Source organism: Eulemur rufifrons, chromosome 29 (assembly GCF_041146395.1).
Source record: "Eulemur rufifrons isolate Redbay chromosome 29, OSU_ERuf_1, whole genome shotgun sequence".
NCBI lineage: Eukaryota > Metazoa > Chordata > Mammalia > Primates > Lemuridae > Eulemur > Eulemur rufifrons.
Window position 1 is genome coordinate 15,254,708 of NC_091011.1, and position 26,405 is coordinate 15,281,112.

The 26,405-nt window shown below is 40.0% G+C and overlaps 1 protein-coding gene across 2 annotated transcripts in view; it reads right to left on the reverse strand.

Moving 5' to 3' along the window:
* The window catches only part of CDK13 (cyclin dependent kinase 13), a 104,860-nt gene extending 79,287 nt beyond the window's left edge, over positions 1-25,573 (reverse strand). The window contains exons 1-2 of one of the 2 annotated variants that reach the window (XM_069461546.1): positions 24,075-25,573; positions 2,435-3,094 (exon numbers count right to left, since the gene is read on the reverse strand). In XM_069461546.1, the coding sequence (XP_069317647.1) occupies positions 2,435-3,094; positions 24,075-25,285 (1,871 nt within the window). In that variant the 5' untranslated portion in view covers positions 25,286-25,573. The remainder of the gene's footprint in view (positions 1-2,434; positions 3,095-24,074) is intronic. The other variant, XM_069461545.1, reaches the window with a different exon arrangement.
* Between the last annotated feature and the right edge of the window lie 832 nt (positions 25,574-26,405).

Below are 26,405 nucleotides of genomic sequence, written 5' to 3' on the forward strand. Positions count from 1 at the left end.
TCGACTAATAGCTGTTTAGCATAAAATAAAAAGTACATAATGTCCAAAATGAAAGTATGCAACAGATACTAACAAGAAACTTTTAGTCTGTAATCCCAGCTTTTGGGAGGCTGAGCGGGAGGCTCACTTGAACCCAGGAGTTTGAAACTGCAGTGAGCTGTGGTTGCACCACTGCACTCCAGCCTGGGCAACAAAGTGAGACTCTATCTCAAAAGAAAAGAAAAGAAATTTTTAAACATGAATCATGACCATTACTTTCAGGTACATGGGGGAAAAAATGGTATGGGGACAGTTTCTCCATTATAAAGGAGTCCGTGAAACACCAACCAACAGGTCCTCTTTCACAAAAACTGATCCTTCTCAAACAAAGCACTAGGTCCATTAGTTAACAGACCTGTATGTTAACACTTGCTGAATCTAGATAGAGATTTTAAATGTTAATTTTATTATTCTTCCAACTGTTCTAAATATAATGGTCTATGTTACACAATATAATCATCATTACACAATAATCATACTCAATTGTTTATACTTTTTCAATAAAAGTGTCACTAATCTAAAGAAGTTCTTAATATTTCCTACAGTGCTGATTTATACTATGACTAATCATTTAATGTTTGAGATGCACCATAATTTATAGTTTGCAAAATCCACTCATTTAATCCTTACAACTAATCTGAGCAGTTAAACTATAAATATTTTCATCCACGGACAGAACTAAATTAAATGGACTGAGGCAGAGAAAGATTAAGTCATTAAGAGCAGTAAAAGGTACAACTGGCACTAAAAACTAAACTTTCTACTATAGCCCACTGACAAGTTTTTTTATTGGATTTCTAACAGCATTAAAAATATTAAGTATAAGTCTCCTGCTCTATCCATATCCTTCAATGCCTGTTTATTTCCAAAAGTAATCACTTTTACCATTTCTCTTTCACAATACATTTTTCTTTAATCACCTAAAACTTCTTGAAAAAAATAAAATACGATATAATGTCTCTTCCTCATATACTTATTAGATTTTGGTAAATTATAGCCATCAAATAAGAAAAGTTCAACTGGTACCAAATAATCTTTGGCCAAACAGGCATGCTAGCAGTAGTATTCATGAATCTTAAGAAATTTCCAAATCCATGAAACATAGAAACACATTCAAAGAAAGAACAGCAGAGACACAGATACAACAAAAGAAAAAAAGCAGAGGAGATAGAAATGGTGGATCCAAAAAAACGTTTTATGACCAAGAATAAATTGTGTCACCACCTAATTAGGTACACATGCATAAAAAAATATTTTCATTAAGCATCACATGTGTCTGTCCTGAGAGCTTGAAAATACCCCTTGCAAAAATTGACTCCTACAGTATATATAAAGAATAAAGAAGCACCAGTCTCACTAAAACCTGGATTCTCAGTAACTGGTTACTTTCTCACTAATGAAATGACTCAACTCTATTCAAGCCTCTCTGTGCTGGAGAACCCACTCCAAGACTCATCAAAATTAGAAATCACTATCAGTATGAAATTTCAGTGTTCCCAGAGAAGAGTCAAAGCTCAAATACAACAATTAGAGTAGTATAAGAGGTAACACCTGATTAAGTTAGATAGTGTGCCCCAGCAACTTACCTCAAAGGTCAATAAACACAAGAATTATGATTTAGCTTTTGTTTCGTTTAAATTATAAAATTTTTATAATGTTAGCCAAAGTGAGCACATGAAAGACATGCCCACATGGCATTTTTATCTGTCTGTTTTCAAGGTCTATAAAGAAAGTAAGCTAGGAAAATTGCCCATATAGTTGCTTTTTAATAGAAATGGGGCATAGGAGAAAGAGCTCTAATTTCTTCATAAAAATAAAAACGGTTAAATGGTATAACAGGCAGATAAAACACACAATAGTATAATTCTTCTAACCTAGGACACATATAAGAAACTTTCTTAGATGCATTTAATTTACAGTCACTCTTATCTTCATCCTCTTAAGAATAAAATGTGGCCACACACAATGGCTCATGCCTGTAATCCTAGCATTCTGGGAGGCCAAGGCAGGAGGATCACTTGAGCTCAGGAGTTCGAGACCAGCCTGAACAAGAGCAAGACCCTGTCTATACTAAAAACAGAAAAATTAGCCAGGCATTGTGTTGTGCGCCTGTCATCCCAGCTACTTGGGAGGCTGACGCAGGAGGATCGCGTGAACCCAGGAGTTGGAGGTTGCTATGAGCTAGGCTAATGCCTTGGCACTCTACTACTCAGGGCAACAGAGGGCGACTCTGTCTCAAAAAAATAAAAATAAAAATAAAAATAAAATTCATTAATTTACAGTCTTTTTTTACTGAAGTTTTCTGGGGGGATTAGGGAAGTTAAATCATTTCTCACTTCAAACTTACTTATATTTTTTTCTCTAAACAGTTACTGACAAACTTTTTTGCACTTACCTATCAGTATCTTTATCTTCAGGCAGCATGGGAGGCAAAGGTAATGGTGGTAACGTAGAGGTCACTAAAGGTACATGTTGCTCCTTCTCCTTGGCTCCTATGCTTGGTGTAAGTGGTTTGGTTTTCTCTTTAAGAGATACTGGTTCCTCCTTTGTAGCAGCAGATTTACTCTCCTTCCCAACTACAACTGCTTTCTTGGTGGGTTTATCTACAATCAAATTATTGTCCACCTTTGTTACCTGAAGAGGTGGCTTTGTTTTCGTCTTGTCATTTTTTAAAGTTCCACCACTTGAGGGAGAAGGTGCATGCTCAATTTTAAGTTTCTTCACATCTTTCACATGGTTGGTTTGTGACGCACTGGTACCAGTTTCTGTGTTCCCCTTGGTAGGTGTAGAAGTATTTGAGGCTTTTGCAGCTTTGGCAGCAGCCTCAGCAGCTTTCGCAGCTTCTGCAGCTTTCGCCGCTTCTGCAGCTCTTGCTGCCTCTGCCGCCCGTGCTTTTTTATTCTTGTTCAATTCAGCTGCCAGGCTACTCTTCAGAGTTAGTGTGCTAGGAGAAATGCTAGAGTGACGACTTCTGGATCTAGACAACCTGTGCCTGCTACGAGATCTTGAATGCCTAGATGAATAAGGGCTTCTGCTTCGGGATTTGGCAGACCGTCTGGTGGAAAATAATTAAGATTAGTCAGTAATCAGCAAGGTTCAGTTTGGAACTTACAAAGACAGTGATAACTCAAGTCTGTGAAATAAAATAGAAATTTACTTAATTTCAAAATCATTCCATTTTGGAAGGAGTATTAAAAACAAAAGGTGCCTTAAAGTAGAATATTATCTAAAGGCTACAGTCTTCTTGAAAATAGATTATCTTAATCTTGCTCTAGCCTACAAATGCTAACAAAATTAGGAGGAAAAATTGTGACAAGGCATCATTGTTGCCTCAGAAAATAGAAGTAGGTAACAAGGCTTTACCAGTGGTACAGGTAGTCTGACCAATCTTTTACCAGAAAGATAGTTTCTACATCTCAAAACCACCTTCACCCATAAATTTAAAAGCAAGCAGTGCTCTGTCTATGCTAAGAGTGAAAAAGACAAAACTTCCCATTAGGCAATTAAAAAAAGTGTCTCTGAGGGTTCACTTCAAAAGATAGTTTTTTAAAAATTTACATTCACACACATTGACTAAAATACTTACACATAAGCATAGTCACTTTACTCACATAACCACACATATACAAGATAATGTCTTGTGATCTGTGTAATTTCATACAGAAAAAGTAATAAAATAAAAATCATATAACCACTCAAGCTGAAGTTCTAATATTTTTCAAAATGGACAATAGTAAAAAAATTAATATACATAAGTCTTCAAAGTGCTTGACAACTATTGCTTTATTTTACCATAATAAAAAAAAAATCAAACATTTACTAGTATTATTGCTACAATTTCTCAAAAGGGAAGAGCACAGAGAAGTCAAATAAACATACCTCCCACAGAGCGTTATGCCATAAATAGTCATATAGTCTGAACTAAAACTTAGGTTTTCAAGCTCCTGGTGCTATAAAATTACGAAAAACTTCATCTTGGAAACAACTTAATAATAATGAGAGTATAATTCACTTTTCAAAAATTATTGAAAAACACAAAAATTAATATATTTAAAGGTACGGTGGCAACTAAAGTTCTTACAAAACAAATGTAGCACAGCACCAATCGAAATGAAGCTGAGCTTTTCAAATGCATACCTTATCAAAACTTTAAAAATATATTCACAAGATAAAGGCACTATGGTACCTTGCAAAAACATGTTATCTCATTTAATGCCCATTTCAGCCCAGTAAAGTAAGTACAATTAACAAACAAGAAATTGAGACTAAAATATTATGTTACCTGAAGTCAGTCCCACACTCATTAGTAGCTGTGTTGGTTATTATCTTATTGCCACCACTACCCTATTTCCCAATACCCTTCTGCCCTATTCCGGCCCAAGGATGCTGACAAAGACAGATGCATCTTCTGGGTTCCAGTGCTGTCTGCTACTGGCAAAAGATCAGAAGGCAGAGAAAGAGTGGATTATTTCTTCCCAGCTCCCTCCCTCCTGCTGGCCACATTTTCTGTCAGAAGCTGAATCCCTTTACCACCATCATGGCTCCTTGAGGCACCCTCTTCTTCACAGCTCACATCAGACTACCCTAGCACTACATTTTTCTTGCCCCTTTGGGCTTCCCTGTTGCTAGTGAAAACAACCCTTTTGGGTTCCCTCAATCCTCCTCCCCTGCCATGGTCCCTTCATTAAAGTCTCTCAAATCATCTGCATTGGATTCCAGAACCTCAACTGATCTCGTTGTATGCCAGGCCTTAAACTCAGATTTTTTTGACTCTAAAATAGTGGGTTAATACAATTAACACATTAATACATTGCCAAGGAGACAGCTCTTACTGAAATTTTCTAGAAATTATGGAGAGAGGGCAAATGAAGCAAAGAAATTCCTAAGAATCCATACTTAAAATGGCAGAGAAAGAACTTAAATTTCTGTTTAGAGTTGACATTAATACAGTATAGAGAGAAGTGCTTAGAAACATTCTACAATTCTAGCATAAAAACAAAATGATAAGTTTAACACAGACTCAAATGCAAATTCAACTTCTTCCTCATTCTTTCAAAAACAAGTATGTACTAAGGGCCAGCTAGTGCTCAGCATTAAGCTAGTGTTTCAAACAAACCCCATACTTTACCATCAAGATTTATGTAAGATTACTCTAGATTAATGGGAACACTGCTTTAGGAAACATTCTAATCTAACTATTTACATACATCAACCATTAAAATCACCAATAAGTTTACAATTATTCATAGAAATAAGAGGAAATGTCTGGCTAAATGTGAAGTAATTGTAAAGTGGTTGTGAAATAGTTTGGCTAACTTTAATATACGAACCAAAAGTATCATAATACGAAACATTCAACCGCGTTTTTAATTTCCTCTCCTTTCAGACTCTGTTGGTACTCAGAACAAGCCTGATATAAGTCGTGCTTCTATCCCCTGCTCAGATATTGATGAGCAGTAGAAAGGTAAGCAGCAGGAGAAAGCAAAGAGACTGTCATCTTATCTTCAAAGGTAATAACACAGAAGGCTTAAAAAGCAAGCCCTTTCTTAAACCCTAAATCACCTTTCCTACACTGGCAAGATTCTGGTCATCAGTTTCATACAGACACGTGAATTATATTTAACTGAGATTTATGATCAGTAAATCTTATCTAAGAAAAGAGATAAAAAGATAGTAAGTAAAACTCCAATCCAAGTAATTCCTCTGGACTATATTATTCTCTTCTAGATAGAATCAGAATAAGACAGGTATCTCTAAATCTCAGGGTTTTCTTCAAAAAAGAAGAAAGAGTGGTATCAGTAAAGACTTACAGAATTTTTGTTGTATAAAAGACATTTTGGAAATGATGTTTTTATGGTATTTCATCACTATACCTATTGATTTATTCTACATACAACTTCCATTCCTCTCCAACTATTTCTCTCCTCTATTTCTCTTCAATAGTTCCTTCTAATTTATTTCATGTCCTAGTAAACTTGCACTCTCTCAGATACGTATTTGCTAATAAATTTCAACAACATATTTACCATTTATAACAAACATAGTTTGGGAATCTAAATATTAGAGCAAAACAAATTCAGATCATTTTGACTACGACTTAATACTTCAGGATACAAAGTCCAGGGTAAGAGAGAAATACATCTCTCTCTACAACTATATAATGAATTATACCACGATAATGGATTTTACTAAAAGAACTGAAACGGAGGTACCATAGCAAGTCCAAACTTGTTTTACAGATAAGATTCTTCTTCTTTCTAAAAATTTTTTCCTAATATTTCTACATTGTTCAATCTATAATAAACACACATTAGCTGTTTCTTGCTTGGTTTTTTTTTTGTTGTTGTGGTGGTGGTTTTTTGTTTTTTTTTTTTTTCCTTGAGACAGAGTCTCGCTCTGTTGCCTGGGCTAGAGTGCCACGGAGTCAGTCTAGCTCACAGCAACCTCAAACTCCTGGGCTCAAGCAATCCTTGTGCCTCAGCCTCCAGAGTAGCTGGGAATACAGGCATGCACCACCATGCCCAGCTAATTTTTTCCATATATTTTTTTCTATTTTTAGTAGAGACGCTGTCTTGCTCTTGCTCAGGCTGGTCTCAAACTCCTGACCTCGAGCGATACTCCCGCCTCGGCTTCTCAGAGTGCTAGGATTACAGGCATGAACTACCGCATCCGGCCTCTTGCTTGCTTATAACGTTTTAAATGTTTTAATATTTTAAATGTTTTAACATCTTAAAGATGTTATAGGACCTCTTTAAGAAGTTAAGAGACGTTTCTATTAATATGTTTCTAAGAGGTTTTCCCAAATTCACACAATACAAAGTAGTACCAGAATAAAAACTAGGGGCTTTTGTTTGTTGGTTGGTTTTTATAGAGTCAAGGTCTCACTCTGTTGTCCAGGCTGGAATGCAGTGGTGTAATCATAGCTCTCTGAAGCCTCTAACTCCTGGGCTCAGGCAATTATCCTTTCTCAGCCTCTCAAGTAGCTGGGACTACAGGCATTCACCACCACACTGGGCTAATTATTTTTAATTTTTTGTAGAGACAGGGTCTCACTATTGCCCAGGCTGGTCTCGAATTCCTGAGCTCAAGTAATCCTCCTACCTCAGCCTCCTCAAGTGCTAGGATCACAGGGCGTGAGCCACAGCACCCAGCCTCACTGTTAATTAGACTAGTGTCACTTGGAGAGAGAATATGGTATACTGTTCACTTCACTATTACCACATAGTCTCTCCAAGAGTCTAGATCTTCTGAAAATTGTGCCTAATTAGCAAATACCATTTCCTAAAAATTTTACTATAACTTTACTCCAACCCCTCATTATAAAAAATACTACAGAACAGTACCACCCAACAGAATTTTCCGGGATGACATAAATGTTCTATATATGTGATGTCCAATACAGTAGCCACTATCCACAACATATTTAAGCCTAAATTTTCTACCTTGCTTATTTCTCATGCTAGTAGCAGTTCTGTCCATTTCAAAACTTACTCCCTCAAAAAAGTATGACCATACTTCCCAAACTGAAAAGCACTACATAAAGTGGTATTACTTTTTTCAAAAACCTGTCTCTCTTTCAATCATCCCTTTCACCATATTCTCAGCCAAAACTATGTTCCTATGCACTTTGTCATGTAATGCTGTTATAACAGCCCTGTTAATTATACATAACAGCACTGTGGTAGCCTCTTAAATTCATCTCCCCCCCCCTTTTTTTTTTTTTTTTTTTGACAGAGTCTCACTCTGTTGCCCAGGCTAGAGTGCCATGGCATCAGCCAAGCTCACAGCAACCTCAAACCCCTGGGCTCAAGCGATCCTCCTGCCTCAGCCTCCCGGGTAGCTGGGACTACAAGCATGCACCACCATGCCTGGCTAATTTTTCTGTATATATTTTTAGTTGTCCATATAATTTCTTTCTATTTTTAGTAGAGACGGGGTCTCGCTCTTGCTCAGGCTGGTCTGGAACTCCTGAGCTCAAATAATCCTCCCTCCTTGGCCTCCCAGAGTGCTAGGATTACAGGCGTGAGCCACCACGCCCAGCTATCTCCTTTCAAATCTTCCTCTACCCTGTCTAATCCATACTACTAGACTCAAAATACTGCTCCCATCATATCCACCAGGGCCTGAAATTAAGACAGGCAAAATGAATACGCCTTCCTCTAACATCTAATCCTTGCCATTCTCTATTTTTAATTTCACTACTTTCCACCCATTTACCCAGGCTAGAAATTTCAGTTGGTTCACATACCACACCCTATCAATTGTCTCATTTTATTGATTGTAGCTCTGTATTCCCTTACATCCATACCTTGTGAATGTTTCAGATTGCTGCTATAAGAAAATACCACAAATTCAGCCATTTAGAACACCACAAATTTATTATCTTATATAGTTCTGGAGGTCAGAAATCAAGTATCAGTGAGCTAAAACCAACATGTCAGCAGAGCTTTGTACTTCTGGAGTCCCTTGGAAGAACCTGTTTCCTTGCCTTTTCCAGCTTCTATAGCCAGTGCATGTTCCTTGGCTCATAACCCCACATCACCTGGGCCTCTGCTTCCATCACATTTCCCCTCTCCCTCTGTTTCTATTATCACCACCACATGGCCTTTATCTTGACCCCCACAGCTTCCTTTTAAAGAAATCCTTGTGATCACGTAGGACCCACCCAGCTAATCCAGGATAATCTCTCCATCTCAAGAGTCTTAATTTGATCACATCTGCAAAGTCGCTTTTACCAAGTAAAGCATCATATTTACTTCCAAAGATTCCAAAGGTTCCAAAGATTAGGACAGGGACATCTTTGGGGGGGGGGAGGTGCATTACTTAGCCTACTACTCAGGCCACTGTTCTGTTTCAGACCTCATTATCTCTCCCCTAAGCTACCATATCACCCCCCACCCCCCGGAAAAGACCTGATCTCTTTATATCTAGTCTCTCCCTGCTCCAATTATTTCTACACACACCATAACCAAACTAATTGTCACTGCTGCGTGATTACATGCCCCAAATTCACTCACTTTCCTCCTATTCCAAACCTTCACTACTTTCATCAAGCTCATAACCCCATTCCCAAGGTCTTCTCATAACAGCTTTACTTCCTATTTCACAGAAGAAAAACAAAGACTATCAGGCATCTCTCTTCCCTGAAACTTAACCCGTATCTCCATCCACCTTACATTCCACCTCATCTCAGACAGGAGGTGTTCCTCTTCCTATCTAAGACTAATTCCTCTGTAATGCTATGAGGATCCAATACTATTTAGAGCCTTACTTCTCACAATGAGGTTCACAGAATGGCAGCATCAGCATCAACTGGGAGCTTATGAGAAATGCTATCTCAGACCCCAACCCAGACCTACTGAATCAGAATCTGCATTTTAACAGGATGCCCATTAAAGTTTGAGAGGCACTATACTAGGCTACTCTATGGCTATGGCTGGCTTGCTCCATTACCCTTTGCTGTCTATTTGCTATTTCCCCTGAAGAAACAAATTACTCATGTGTCTAAGATCTTTAAAAGCAGACAGTAAGACAAAAAAGAGCAAATGATGGTATCTTGATATTGTAACTTTGTCTATCTCTCCTTTCAGTTATAGCCAAATTCTCATCCTCCCACATACTCCTCAAAGCACTAGAATTTGCCTTATACCCTCACCGAAATTACTGAGGTGACCAATGACCTACTTTTCAAAGAAAGAGAAAGAAAAAAAATCAATGTCTGTGATGATAATGTTGACTACTCCCTTGAAAACACTTTCTAACCATTTCTATTACCTTTCTTTTTCAAGATTATTTTCTTACTTCTATGTTTGTTTCTGACTCTTGAGGTTCCTCTTCATTACTACACTCATTCTCTCACTATAATTTAACTTATGCTTATATATGGCTTAAGTGATCACCTAAATGTTGTTGTCACCCCACCCCCAAAAATCATCCTCCCTACTCCCAACTCTCCAACATGTACCTTCAACACAATCTACCTAAAACTATTAAGCTTCCATTCTAAATCCACTCTTTCTTCTTAAATATACCTCATTCTCAGGCAATGGCACCCTGTTCTTCCAGAAACCTAGAAGTCATTCTATAATACATTCCAAGTGGTCCCTTTCCTCCCTTCTCCCACATCCAACTGGTCTCCCAGTCCTGCCAATTCTACATAGTAAGCATTTCTCTCTCTCCAATTTTCCATGCTCCCTATCCCCATAGCTACCATTCCATACTAGGTCCTACATCATCACTCACTTGCCCCAGTGCAAGTTTCCTTACCAGTTTCCCATCTTGAATCTACTTTTCCAATTTACTCTCCATACAACCACTTGAATAATTACCCTCTCCCAAAACCTTCAGCCTTGACATGCATTCAAAGCCACACGAAGTGCTAGGACTTAAAATGTTTCTCTCATATTCCTCTCTTCAACTCTTATCTGTTATTCAAAGGAATACTTCGTATCTCAGCACAATTTCTACCACCTCTAATAAAGCCTTCCTTTATTATGCCAGTCAGCTAGAGATGATCTTTGTCCTATGATCCTATCACATTTTGTTTATACCTCATTAGAATGAAAATAATTAGATAATCTATTTTCCCCAATAAACTGAGATCACTGTTAAATTCATAGCCTTGACTTCCAGCAAAAACCTGGCAATGGCAGATGCTCAATAAATATCTGTACAATTAAATATTCTGCTGATAATATTCTTATTGAAAAGAATTCACCTTTCTTAGCCTAGTATCAAGGTGCTGCATGATCTGTCTGGTCCCAACCTACCTTTCCTCATCAAGTATTGAATTTGCCCAATGCTTCCATGCCTTTGCTCCCACAGATTTGCCTCCTGAGAATATCCGCTTCCCCTCTTTCTTCTATTAAAGTCCTATCTTTCAAGGCCTAGTGCAAGAGTCTTTCTTTCTTCATAAAGCGTTACCACCACCAACTCCAAGCAAGAAGTAAGCTCTCCTTTCTGTGAATGCCCCCAGAACTTTATCTGCACCCTTCTTAAGCTCTACCTCTCTTAATTCTGTATTTTAGATATTTACCACATTGTCCACTAAGGGAACAGAAACCAGGTTTAATTTCTTTGTTTTATTTATTTATTTTATTTTTTTTTTTTTTTGAGAGGGTCTCACAGTAGCTCACTGTAACCTCCAACTCCTAGGCACAAGCAATCCCCTGGCCTTGGCCTCCCAAAGTGAGCCACAGCATTTTTGTATCACTCTACAGCCCTTAGCATGATACCACAGAGATGGCAGTTTTTTATTGAATAAACAAAAACCATACTGTAGTCCCCACTTATCCACAGTTTTGCTTTCGGCAGTTTCTATCACCCAAGGTATAGCACAATAAAATATTTTGAAGAGAGACAGAGAGCGCGCGAGCATGTTTACATAACTTTATTATAGTGTATTGTTATAACTGTTCTGTTTTATTTATTATTGTTAATCTCTTACTGTTCCTATTTATAAATTAAACTTTATCACAGGTTTGTATGTATAGGAAAAGACATGGTATATTTAGGGTTCAGTACTATTGGCAGTTTCAGGCATCCAGTGGGATTCTTGGAACATATCCCTGCAGATTAACACGGACACTACTATATACCACGATGAACCGTACAGTCTACAAAACATGTTTATAGGGATTTGATTTGCTCTTCATAGCAACCAAGGTACAGAGAAAGCAGGTGGGGGAACTAAGATAAAGAGGGTAAAGAAATTTAGAGATCAAGAGCTAAGAGCTGTGGAGAGGTAGAGTCAACACTCAAAGCCCAAGTCTTCCAATTCAAAGCCAGGCACTATTTTTGCTGCTACACTGCACTACCTCTTTCCCCTCCCCTATTTGTTTAATTCTTATCTATATTTCACGGGTCAAACAGAAGTCTCATCTCCTCTGTAACTTCCCCCCACATTGGCTGAAATCACATAGCACTTGTCACATACCACCTTGTACTTTACCTCTTTGTCTTTTAAAAACAAAAAGTGGATTATACCATACCTTTGCCTACAAACACTGCGATGGCTTCTAACTCCATTTAAAATAAAAATAAAACTCTTTACTGTGACCCACAAGATCTAAATTGCCTCCCATCTTTATTATACCCTCCTTTACTTACTAGACTCCAACCACACTGGCCTCTTTTCTGATTCTTCAAAAGGTCAAGTTTCTTCCCATATGTACCTTAGCACATATTGTTTTCTTTTCCTGGAATGCTTAGATAATCACATGACTGGCCCTTTCTCATCATTCCAACATTAATTCACATTTTATTCATTACAAAACATTGTTCAAATGTTTCTGCAGGCATGGTATATGAGAAACCAATGTAGCAAATCATTACACACATACCGCAAAATAGGGAATTTCCTCTTTTCATAGTCCCTAGAATAGTAATGGATAGTTACACCTGCTCATGTATATGGGGGTCAACCAAGGTATTCCAGAAATTTTTTTGATGCCAAAACTTAGACTTTGAGGGAAAGTCACTGTTTTTGACTAAAAAATAAAACTAGGCATTTATGAAAAATCCACAGCTAACCACTTTGTGGAGAAAGACTGAATGCAAAAGACTAAATAAATGGAGAATGATCCCTCCAAGATCAGAAACAAGATGAGGAAGTATACTCTTATCACTTCTGTTCAACATTGTAACTTAGGTTCTAGCCATTGCCATTAGGAAAGAAAAAGAGATAAAAGGAATCCAGACTGGAAAAAAAAAAAAAAAAAAGAAATAAAACTATCTCTATTTTTAGAAGATGTAATCTTGTACACAGAAAATGAATCCACTAAAAAAAAATTAGAATAAATGAGTCAGCAAGGTGGCAGAATACATACCATATATTAGCAATGACCAATCAAAATGAAATTAAGAAAACAATTCCCATTACAATAAGCCTTTAAAGGGCTATAAAATCTAAGAATTTTATTTAAAGGTACATGGCTTGTACCCTAAAAACTACAAAACATACTGAAAGACATTAAGGAAAATATGAATAAAGGCAAAGACATCCCATGCCCATGTATCAGATGACCTAATGTTAAATAGCAATACCCCTCAAATTAACCTAGAGTCGATGTACTCCCTATCAAAATCCCAGCTGCTTTTTTACACTAATTGGTAAGCTGATCCTAAAAAATCATGCGGAACTGCAAATAATCCAAATAGTCAAAACCTACTTTAAAAAAACTAAGTTAGAAGACTCATAACTTCCTGATTTCAAAACTTATCAAAGTTAGGGTAAGCAAGACCGTGTGGTACTTGTCCAAGAATGGACACATAAATCCATGGAATAGAATTCACAGTCCAGAAACAAACCCTCCCATTTATGATGAGTTGATTTTCAACAAAGGAGCCAAGAAATTTAATGGAGAAAGAACAGTCTTTTCAACAAACTGTGCTGGGACAACTGGATATCCACACACAAAAGAATGAAGTTAGACCTCTCTCTCTCTCAACATACACAAAAACTAACTAAAAATGGATCAAAGTAAGTGCTAAAACTATAAAACTCTTCAACATTCCTTATGCCACATTAAAAATAAAAAAAAAAAAAAACACATGGCTGACTTTTTGCAGATTTTTTCAAGCAAACAAGTTCTAATCCATGAAGCATAAACTCTGTGTTTATGTCCATGTTTCAATGAACCATGCCCTGAGATAAGTTTCTGAAGAGAGAAAAACGAAACCAGGTGAGAAGAGTAGAAGGGAGCTTGGGACTTGATTTGCACGAGGGCACATACTTTGATTAGTCTCTCTCTAGTCATTAAAAATTTGTTCATAGTCTAATATTAGACCTTGTTATTATCAACAAGTTTAAAAAAAAAACCCTTTGGTGCTGAATTCTGTGGTGATATTCTTATCCAAATCAATTTAATATCACTTGCTCAGTACCTGCTAGCAGGTGCTTAAGAGCCAAGGTTAAAAAGAACCTCACAGGGCTTACAATCCAATGACACAAGCAAAAACAAAATATTATGGAAATTCTGATAAACTATGCAAGTCAGAAGTAGAGCAAGTCAAAATACTGAGGAAAAAATAATGTCAATATAGGATTCCATACCCAGCAAGATTATCTTTCAAAATGGAGGCTTCTTCATATACACAAAACAGCAGACCTGCATGAATGTTCAAAGCCATTCCTCTGGCCAGAGGAAAATGGTACTACATGGAAACCTGGATCTATATAAAGGAATGAAAAGCATTTGAAAAGTAAATAAGTAAATATTAGTGACTCTTCTCATTTTAAATTTAATGTCTGTACAACATACATGTGTCACACATATATAGAAATAAAACATATGACAAGAATAAAAAGGAGGAAGAAAATGGAAGTATGCTATTGTAATGTTAACATTATACATAAAAGTAGACCAATAAATTAAACATACATATTGTAAAACCAAAAAGAAAATCTTTGTGACTGTGGGTTAGGCAAAGTTTTGTTTTGTTTTGTTTTGTTTTGTTTTGTTTTTTGGACACAAAAGCAAAAATCATAGAAGAAAAAATGCTAAATTGGTTTTCATCAAAATTTAAAACTTCTGTTCTCTGAAATTATCGTTAAGGAAAACAAGCTACAGAATGACGAATAAATATTTGGAAAACATGTATCTGTATCCAGAATATATACTCTTACAACTTAATAAGACAACCCAATTCATAAAGAATATGGACAAAACATTCTGAGACATGTAACAGAAGATACGAACGGCAAACAAGCATATGGAAGATGTTCAACATTATTAATCATTAGCGAGTTACCAAAAACACCATGAGATAGCACTATACATCCACTAGAATAGCTAAAACTAAACGGACAAAAAAAAAAAAAATGGAAGTCTTAGTGAGGATGTGAAGCATCTGCAATGCTCAAACACTACTGACTATAAGCAGCTCGGCATTTTAGAAAGCCAAACATCCACTTACCATACAACACAGCAATCCCTTTCCTAATTTATTCACTCAAAAGAAACGAAAACAAAACACTGTACTCAAACATTCAGTAGCATTGCTCTAATAGCCAAAAACTAGAAACAACTCAAATGCCCATCAACTTTGGATAATAAATAAGCAAATTATGATATATCTATACAATAGATTACTCAGCAATGAAAGGGACAAACCATTCAGACATGCAACATGGATGCATCTCAAAAGCATCTAAAATGCCAGACACCAATGACTATATACTGTATTATGACTGATTTACCCATTCATATAAATAAAGAAAAAACTACAGTGACAGAGAGCAGATTAGTGGCTGCCAAGGACCAGGGGTAGGTATAGAGGACTGACTGTAAAGGGGAACAAGGGAACTTTTGGGTGCAAAGGAAACATTCTATATCATGATCGTGATAATGGTTACAAAAGTGCATCTCTTTGTCAAGATCCATTCAACTGCACACTTAAAACTGGTAAATTTTAGTGTAAGTAAATTATACTTTAATAAAAATGTTTTTAAAACACAAATGGATGAAACATGTTCAATATACACTCAGCCCTCATATTCATGGGTTCTGCATCTGTGGACTTAACCAACTACACATCAAAAATATCTGGGGAAAAAAATTGCATCTGTACTGAACATGTACAGACGTTTTTACTTGTCATTATTCCCTGAACAACCACCATTTACATAGCATTTACAATGTATTAGGTATTATAAATAATCTAGAGACGATTTAACGTATTTGGAAGGAAGTTGACAGGCTATATGCAAATACTAGGCCATTTTATATCAGGGACTTGAGCATCTTCAGATTTTGGTATCTGAGGGAGGTCCTGAAATCAATTCCCAACAGATACCAAAGGACAAATGCACCTAGAAGGGGGAGCGGGGCAGGGAACCAGACAGGTCTAATTAATGCAAGCACGGAGGTAGTAAGTATTCATAAAGTCATCTCAGTGCTAAAGTCATTAAGAAAAATCACTTCTGGATGAGATTAATGAAGGCTTCACAGATAAGATAACACCTGAATAAAGGCTGGAAGAATGAACAAATAAGATTGGCTAGGCCCGCATGGTGGCTCACGCCTGTAATCCTAGCACTCTGGGAGGCCGAGGCGGGTGGACCTTTTGAGTTCAGGAGTTCCAGACCAGCCTGAGCAAGAGCAAGACCCCGTTCTCTACTAAAAATAGAAAGAAAATTAGCTGGACAGCTAAAAAATATATAGAAAAAAATTAGCCAGGCATGGTGGCACATGCCTGTAGTCCCAGCTACTCGGGAGGCTGAGGCAGAAGGATCACTTGAGCCCAGGAGTTTGAAGTCGCTGTGAGCTAAACTGACACCACGGCACTCTAGCCCCAGGCAACAGAGTGAGACTCTGTCTCAAAAAAAAAAAAAAAAAGATAGGCCAGAAGGAAGGATAGAAACTAAGGCATAGGGGCTTACAATTCCATGTTTATAAAACAGTAAATAATCCAGTTAGTATTGTGATCAGGAGATACAGTGAGACATAATAGTTTGGGTTGGTTGGGTTGGGGAGCCTTAAATGCCCCATTCAAGAATTTGAGTGAGAATTGCAAAGATGTGGAAACAACCCGAGTGCCCATCAATACATCAGTGGATTAATAAAATGTGGTATATGTATACCATGGAGCACTACTCAGCTATAAGAAACAATGGTGACATAACACCTCTTGTATTTTCCTGGATAAAGCTGGAACCCATCCTACTAAGTGAAGTATCCCAAGAATGGAAAAATAAGCACCACATGTACTCACCATCAAATTGGTTTCACTGATCATCACCTAACAGCACATTTAGGAATAATATTAATCAGGGGTCAGGTAGATGGGGGGAGGGGAAGGGGATGGGTGTATACATACACATAATGAGTGGGATGCACATCGTCTAGGGGATGGACACGCTTGAAGCTCTGACTTGGGGGGGGGGAGCAAGGGCAATATACGTAACCTAAACTTTTGTACCCCCATAATATGCTGAAATAAAAATAAAAAAAAATAAAAAAAAGAATTTGAGTGAGTAAAACCACAAAAGACCCAGAAGGGCCAAAGCAATCCTGAGCAAAAAGAACAAAGCTGGAGGCATCACACTACCTGATTTAAAATTCTATTACGAAGCTATAGTAATCACAACAGTATGCTACTGGCATAAAAACAGACACATCCACCAACGGAATAGGATAGAGAGCCCAGAAATAAACCCATGCATTTACAGTCCATTGATTTTCAACAAAGATGCCAAGAATATACAAGGGAGAAAGGACAGCCTTCTCAATAAATGGCACTGGGAAAACAGGATATCCACATTCAGAAGAATGAAACTGGACCCTTATCTCACACCATATACAATACAAAAATCAACTCAAAATGGATTAAAGACTTGAACCTAAGACCTGAAACTGTAAAACTATTAGAAGAAAACATAAGGGAAAAACTCCATAACATTGGTCTGGGCAAAGATCTCTTGACTATAACCCCAAAAGCACAGCCAACAAAAGCAAAAATAAATAGGATTATATCAAGTTATAACACTTCTGCACAGCAAAGGAAACAACAGAGTGAAAAGAAAACACATGGACTAGGAGAAAATATCTCCAAACCATACCTCCATCTGATATGGGGCTAATATTAAAAATAAATAAGGAGCTGAAACAACAGAAAGAAAACAATGCAATTAAAAAATGGGCAAAGGGCTTAAACAGAGACTTCTCAAAAGAGGACCTACAAATGGCCAACAGTTACATGAAAAAATGCTCATCATAAGTAATCATCAGGAAAATGCAAATTAAAACCACTATGAGGGCTGAGTGTGGTGGCTCACGCCTGTAATCCTAGCACTCTGGGACGCTGAGGCAGGAGGATTGCTCGAGGTCCGAAGTTCGAGACCAGCCTGAGCAAGAGCGAGACCCCGTCTCTACTAAAAATAGAAAGAAATTAGCTGGACAAGTAAAAATATATAGAAAAAATTAGCCGGGCATGGTGGTGCATGCCTGTAGTCCCAGCTACTCGGGAGGCAGGAGGATTGCATGAGCCCAGGAGTTTGAGGTTGCTGTGAGCTAGGCTGACGCCACGGCACTCTAGCCTGGGCAACAGAGTGAGACTCTGTGTCAAAAAAAAAAAAAAGAAAGAAAGAAATGACTCCCAGAGAGGTGAAATAATTAATTTAATGTTAGATGAATTGAATTCAGAGTGTCAATAAAATATCCCAGTGAAAGTGCCCCATGCAACTGAAAATGCAGAAACAAAAAGTGGGGAGACATGCAGCCCAACTACCACTTTCAGTTCCTCTTACTACTCTTTTCATTTCCATTTTATTTAAATTCCAGTTCTTACCTATATTTTATCCTCTAATTTACATCAATTTCATTTTCCAAATATATTAATAACAGTAGATTCTCACAAAATCTAGATGTGCAGAAATTCAAGGAACAAAATCACTACAAACAAGTAATGGTTCTGATTCTAGCTTAATACTTTTGCTTCCAACATTCACTTCAAAGCTTATAAATCTTTCTATATGAAACAAAGCCAACCCAAACTAAAAATAACAACAATAACAAAATGATATTCACAGAAAAAGTACAGAATGAGAGACAAGGTTAAAATTATCTTAAGTATGAATATTAAGCAATATTCACTTTCAACTGATTTTTCAGAAATAGCTACAAACTTTCAGAATTGTGAAATAAAAGCTTGACATACAGTCAGTCTGTCCAGAAAATTTCTCTCTTAAAGATAAATTCAAACTCACAAAGAAAAACAGACTATCTTGATCAGTACAAAAGGGCAAATATAAACACTTAGGTATGAATTTATTCCATTCACACTAAAGTGACTCCCACCATCCTCTACTCATTCCATTAAAGTAGAAACTAGACGAGGGAGGTTTGTAATTTCCCCCTTATAAATCAAAACAATTATTAATATTTGACCCATCCCATAGCATATGTGAACCAAAATACCAAGCAAGTTTAGAGATACAATTGGTATCTATGTAGAGTGGTTTGCACTAATCTGTAGAGAAAAATGTATTTAAATAAAAACACCAATAAATAAATTTTGGAATGTGCCCTTTAGAAGCTTACAATCGAGTAGGGAAAACACAAATGTAACCAGGCAAGTAACATCAGCATATTAAACAATTTTTAAAAGCCCTATAACAAAGATAACGTGCTGTGGGGAAAAAAGGAAAAGGAATTAACTTTTTCTAGATGGATGGAAAAAGGTATCAAGATGGTGGGATTTGAGCTGGTTTTGAACGCAAAGCTAGAGACAGAGAAGAAAAGAGGGTCTGGAGTGTCTCTTACTATTTCAAGCCAAGAGAACAGCAATGTAAAAATACAGAGAAATAAAAGTGCCTCTGAAAATAGAATTCTGATAGAATGGGGCCAGATCATAAAAGGCATTAACTGACAATGCATCTTAAATCTATATAATGGGAGTGACATGATCTAACAAAGATTTTAAGGAAATGCTCCTGCTAATGAACTGGGAAGAAATGAAAGGTCATGGTAACAGGAAGTCTAACCAATTAAAAAAGGATAGCCTAGTTCAAATTCTGAATTAGGGTGCTGGAAATGGAAAAGAGGGAATTAAATATTAGTGTTAGAGGAAAGAAATGTAACAAGGACTGAGTAGATGTAAATGTCAGGTAAAGTTTTATCAAAGAAGCAGCAAAACACAAGGCTATCTTCTGAGAATGAAAGGAATGACTACAGCTTTGGAGATTTAAAACAGTAAATCTAAATATCAATCCTCTTCTGAGGGTTTCTGCACTTATTCTAGTATCCTAAAGAAGTGTCAAAAATTTCATTCATCTAGGGATATTCATGACATTTCTTTCTATTAAGTATATATCAAATCAGTAGCATTTTATGAGTGACAAGTTTTTTTTCATTCTGGAATATCTTCATTTCATGTATTTTTGAACATTAGTTTTCAGGACAAAACACTAATCTGTAACAAAGTACCCCATATATTATAATAAACAAGTCAACGCTCATAATTTCACTTATTTATATCTAGGGTCCACCCATCTTTTTCAGAGTCTCAGGTTCTTGGGATTATTCCATACTGAAAGCTTCTGCTACTTCTTACTGGAATGGAAAGACAAAGTAGAAAAGACATACACAAGACTTAAACCTCCTCACTGTTCATAAAAACTACAAATTAATAAAAGACAAATGAGCTAAAAGAATCTTTAGAAGAACTCATCTTTAAAAATCCTCAAAATGCTGAAGAAAAATAGCCAGCGAAGAGAAATTAACACATAAGTACCCAAACAGGGGTTGAATTTCAGCAAAATAGGTCATTGTATGAGGTGGCCAGCTCCCTTGAATGCCAGATGAGGTTCAACATGCCCAATGTTAAGAGCATGTACTTTAGAATCGGCCTAGGGTTTGAGTCCATACTGACCTTGGAACAAATCACTGAACTTTTTAGAGTTTCTATTTCCCAGTCTATCAATGAGAATGTTTCGAACTATCACACAGGTTTCGGGGGTGAATGTATGTTAAGTATTTATCAATGCCGGGCACATAGTAAAACACTACAATCAGTACCATTTCCTCCCTTTCCTAAACAGCCCCTCTTTTCAATATACTCTCACATTTATTAACGGGCCAATCAGCAAGATTATGGGATTTTCCCACACCCCAACAGTCAAGTACTAAAGAAAACATGGTACACAGATTACACAGGGGGAAAAGTAAAGCTAAAAACGAAGTGAAGAAAAGAAATGCATGCACTGAGGACTGAAGATACAAATGAAGACAAAGAGCAGGTTGTGAAGAAGTCACTAGAATGAAGAGGATTTATTCTAGGATGTGACACCAAAAAAAAATCCTTATATCATGATTTCAATATAATTTTGAATGTGTATGCATTTCCTTAAAAATATCTATATTGACAATTCATCATTTCCAGCTCTATGTGGGCTGGGAAAAGACCACACTATTTCATACTACAACTCATGGTCTTTATTAAATACTTACTTAAAGGAAGCATGTAATCCAGGCCCACAATAATATTTTGTATATGCTCAGTAAACTCCATCATCCCTTCATTTAGCTATTCAACAATTATTTATTAAGAATATACTTGTGCCAGATACAATGCTGGCCACTAGAAATACAATAGTGGGCTAGATAGGCCAGTTGCCTTCATGGAGCTCACAATCCAGCAGTAATTCATTAAACATGAGCCCCCTACCACAATTACTATCAATAAATTCTAAAAGTAAATAAAACTTTTTGCATTCAGCTGGACAACTGAGTTCAATTAATTGTTCCTAAACAGTAACAACACAACTGTTGTATTTACAAATCTTAAGTTTTCAATCAATTATTTAAGCTGTTAATTCTGGGCCCCACATATTAAGCAGAACATTCAACAACCTAGATGCAGGCCGGGCGTGGTGGCTCACGCCTGTAATCCTAGCACTCTGGGAGGCCGAGGTGGGCGGATCCTTTGAGCTCAGGAGTTCGGGACCAGCCTGAGCAAGAGTGAGACCCCATCTCTACTAAAAATAGAAAGAAATTATATGGACAGCTAAAAAAATATATATATAGAAAAAAATAGCCGGGCATGGTGGCGCATGCCTGTAGTCCCAGCTACTCGGGAAGCTGAGACAGGAGAATCCTTTGAGCTCAGAAGTTTGAGGTTGCTGTGAGCTAGGCTGACGCCACGGCACTCACTCTAGCCTGGGCAACAGAGTGAGACTCTGTCTCAAAAAAAAAAAAACAAACAACCTAGATGCAATGTGAAAAATCAGAAAACCATATTTTTTGAAAGATGAAAGTTTTTTGGCCTAGAGAAAAAAGGACTCAGAAGACATGAAAACTGTCTTCACATTTTAAAGAGCCAGCTAGCATACAAGCGTGCTCTGGACCATTCCAAAGAGTTAAACTTGGAGCAATGGGCAGAAGTGACATGGAGGTGATGTGTTTCGAGATAAGAAGAACTCTAACATTTCAGGCAATTCAACAATAATTCAATCATCTTATATTTCTGTAAGGCTGTACACTTTACAAAAGAGAAATTTTCATTTGACTCTTGAAATTATAAATAGTTGTTTAAAAAACCAAGTATTTCCCTGTTACAGGTCAGGAAACTGTGCTCCCAAGAATCTTGCTAAGAAACTGGGCAAACCAAGCCTAGAACTCAAGTCCCAAATCTAAAGGAACAGACTGCCTCAAAGTAACCTGCTTTCCACCTCTAGATGCACTCAGGCACATACCAAATGACCATCTGTCAGCAGTGTTGGCCAAGGTATTCTAAAGTTTCTTCCAAATCCAATGCATCAGAAACAGTGGTGGTTAATATAAACCCCAAGAAAAGATTCAGTAATGAATGATCCTCTAGAATGCAAGTTCCATGAAGGCAATGAATTGTCTTTCTTCCCTGCTATCTTTCAGTACCTAACACAGCAGCTGGCATATAGTACGTGCTCAAGAAATATGTGCTAAATATGAGTAGCTAATCATACATACCACTACTATATAATATATATATATAAAATACGTACCACTACCACTATCATATAATAAAGAACCTTGCAAAAGTATCCAGCAACTGAAAAGTGTGATAAACACAAAATCCATTCTTAAAATTGCGTCACACCCTTAAAATTGCTACCTAAAGTCCTGGAACTTAACCAAATTAGTTCGCAAAACAAAGTTAATTGCAAAAAATACAAACTTTTCGGCAAACCTAAAATATTATAATCAAAACACAGAAAGTTGGTGAACAAAGGCGATCGATATTCTTCATTTATGGCATCAACTAGAACTTTAAGTGTGCTTCAGCACTGTAAGAACGAAGAAATTTATACAATCGGTTTGGTATAAAGACAAACTCACTCATATCTCTGCACACATCACATCTTTACATTTACTAGGCTGACACTTTAAAGAGATTTGCTAATTTTATAGATGCATTCATGTATTGTATTGATACTCAACATAACACTTACTTAGATATATTTAGCATCCACTTGGCATTGCTGAAAACTAAGACCAATAGGAAAATAAGAGCGATCCAAATGTCATTTTGCAATACCCTAACTATAAGGTCTTGAATTTCCAAACATGTCAAGGAATATAAGAGCCCACAAGGTAATGGAAAGTTATTTTTTAATTCATTTTGCTTAATGGATAATTATATATCAAGGCACACATTAGTATTCTATTACAAGAAAGGCGTGACAATTGCATATAAGTTTTACTCCAATTTAACTAAATTACAGTAAAGACTTCTGAACAAAGATACTGATATTTAAAAGTCTAGTTAAACTTAAAGCAAGCAGGTACAGGTTTATATCAGTTGTAAGAACGTACCAAGTTACACTTGGTTACACGAACTAGATCTATGTTTTTAGCAACTGGGTCTCATCGCAAACCAACAGAAAAACCACAACCTTGTCATTTCTTCTACTTTTTAAAACCATGGCTTTAAAAGATCAGTTAAAAATACTATCCCACACAACAAGATCACTAAATAGGTATCTTCTGAACTTTAAACTATCAGCTTGCACATAAGCTTTTTTCACATATTAAAGAATAAACTTTACAGAACAGCTGTTTTTCCCATGCTTGTATTAATCATATGAAATATTTGCAATCCATACCTAACTCTGACATCAGCACCTGATTCTGATTTCCCCGTACAGTATTAGTCCCTAAGCTGCAATCCATTCCTAAATCCCCAACAATGGTGGCTCTTTATAAAACTTTCAAAATTAAGACAACTTAAACCACCACTACTTTTACCCAAATTGTGCCGGAAAAGCAAAGAGCAGGTGAGAGACACTTGTTAATATATTAATGCAACAAGTTTAAAACTTTGGATTCTTTCTTAGAAATCTTCCCTTCCGGAGCTAGAAAAGTTCGTTTGCCCAGTTGCTTTGTCCCTTCGACCCCCTGAAAGGTGTCACAGGCGCGCGAAAACGCCTCTCCCTATTTGAAGCCCTATCTCAAGTTGTGGACCTGGATAGTTTCAAGGAGTCTGAGCACCACTTTCCCTGCCTCCTGGGGAATCTGGCCAGCGCAGCTAAAGCAAACGGACAGAACCGCGGGACTCACCTGAGCACTGGGCTGTAGGGGCTGCGGGAACGGCGCCAGCTGCTGCTGCTGTAAGGGCTGGGGGACACGTCGCCGCCCCGCTCGTAGGAGCTGTGGCGGCTGTAGCTGGGGGAGCGGCGTCGGCTGTAGGGGCTCGGGGAGCGCGGCAGCCGCCGAGAATAGGGGCTACTGCCACCTCCTGCCGGGCTGGGGGACTTGCGGCTCCTCAGGCTCTGGGAGGCCCTGTGGGACACCGGGCTGTCGTCCCGGCCTCCCAGCGGGCTCAAGGACCGCCGCCGCCTGTAGGCCTTGGGCTCGGTCTTGTCCTCTCGGTAGGCCTTGGGCGGCTCCTTGTAGGCCGAAGGCGGCTCCTTGGATGACTTAGTCCGGCTCCGGTGGGTCTTCAAGTCTCGGTCCTTGCGGCTGCTACTGCTGCTAGACGTGGCCGAGGCGCTTTTCCGGCGGCCGCCGCTGCTGCTGCTACTGCCGCTCTTGGAGGCCTCGGCCCGTTCCTCGCCGCTGTGGCTGTGGCGGCTGCGGGACTTGGAGGCCTCGCTGCCCCCGCGTTGCCCATCCCGCCGCCGGTGCTCGCGGTGGCGCTCCTTACTGCGGCCGCTGCTGCTGCGGCGGTCCCGGCGGGGCCTGCGCTCCGACCCCTCCCCGCGCCGCTGGGTGCCGGAGGAGGAGGCCGGACTCCCGCCGCTACCCCCCGTTCCCCCGGCAGCCGTCGCCGCCGTTGCCGCGCTGGCCCCCCCCAGCAGCAGCCCCTGCTCGGACTGGGAGCTCACATCCTCGTATTCCACCAGCGGGGTCACACCCCCGCCGCTACTAGCACCGCCACCGCCGTCCTGCTGCGGCTGGGGCAGCGAGAAGACCCGACGCTTCTCCGCCTCCTGCCCGGCGCGGGGCCCGCGGCGCCGCTTCTGCCGCCCTCCTGCGCGCCTCTTGCCTCTCGCCAGCCGCTTGACCTCCAGAGGGGGGCCCGGGCTGAAGCAAGAGGAGGAGGCCGCGGCGGCGGCGGCTGCGGCGGCGGCCGTGCCGGGAGCAGCCAGGAAGAGCAGAGGCGGCGGGGGCGGCGGCGGTTGCAGGAGCTGCGGCTGCAGGAGCGGCAACAGCAGCGGCGGCTGCTGAGGGGACAGGAATCGCCTCCGCTTGCGGCGTTCCTCCAACTTCTTCTCCGCCCAGCTCAGGCCCCCGCCTCCCCCCAGCGCCGTGTCCGAGCTGCTCGGCATTGCCTAGAGCCCGCCGCAAAGCGCGGCGCGGGTGCGGCCTCCTCCCAGGTCAGATCCTGGCCATCTCCTCCGCCGGAAACGGGAACAGCGGCGGCGGCGGAGGGACACCGAGCAGCAGGGCCGGCCGGGAGACGCGCCACGATAATCCGGGTTGGGACTCGGGTCCCTGGGTTTCAGGTCACAGTGGGGTATGCAGCGGCCTCCAGGCCTGAGGGAAGCAAGAATCCAGGCAGCAGAGCTCCCGATCGCGCTCGTCGTCCTATCCTCGGCAGCAAAAACACCAGATGCGCCCGGCGCTGACCTGCGGGGGAGTCCGGAGTCCTCCAAGTGCCCCCGGGGGTGGGGGAGCGGCCTCGGCCGCCCTCTTGGCTCCAGCAGCGCAACGCGGAAGTACCACCTTCGTCGCCGTTTCACTCCATCGCGCCCTGACGTTGGGTGCGAGTTGAGGGGAGGGGAGTGGGCGAGACAACAACACGCCTCCGCCGCCTCCTCCTTCGCGTCGACGTCGTCCTCCTGTGGTGGCGGCGACACGCCGCAGGCGCCTCGGAAGTGGCCTGGGCCTGACAACAACTCCCGGCCTAGGGCCTCGCGCACTCTACGGCCCGCGAGGATGGGCGGCGGGGCGGGGCGAGGCGGGGGCGACCCGGCTGCAGCTCACGGTTAGGGCAGCGAGTGTGCGGGGCTGGGCGGGGGACTGTTTCCGGGGAGATGGGGGTGGGGGGCGTTTCTGAGTCTGTGGCGGTGGGCACGGGCCCTGACTTTCTTCTTCCTTCGCCGCCGCCGCAAGCAGAGGTGGCGGAGCTACCCCTTTCCTCCGCTCCCCCCTCCACGAGGAGGCTCCTGGTGTGCGCGGCTGGACCCGGCTTGCTCCTCCCCTTCCCTCTCCGCTCCTCGTCAGGAGGAGGGAGGGCGACGGGACTTGCTGGTTGGACTCTAACCTCCACAACCCCTCCTTCTTGCCTCTCTCTTTCGGCTTTTCCCCACCTCGGCCCTGACGTAAGGCCGGGAGCGCGCACGCACGTCACGTTCAGAGAATGCCGAAGATGAGTGGTGGCGGGGGCAAGGGAGGTGGGAACAAAGTTGCCGCGCACTAGCGTGCTCGCTTCCGCCAGGCACCGGC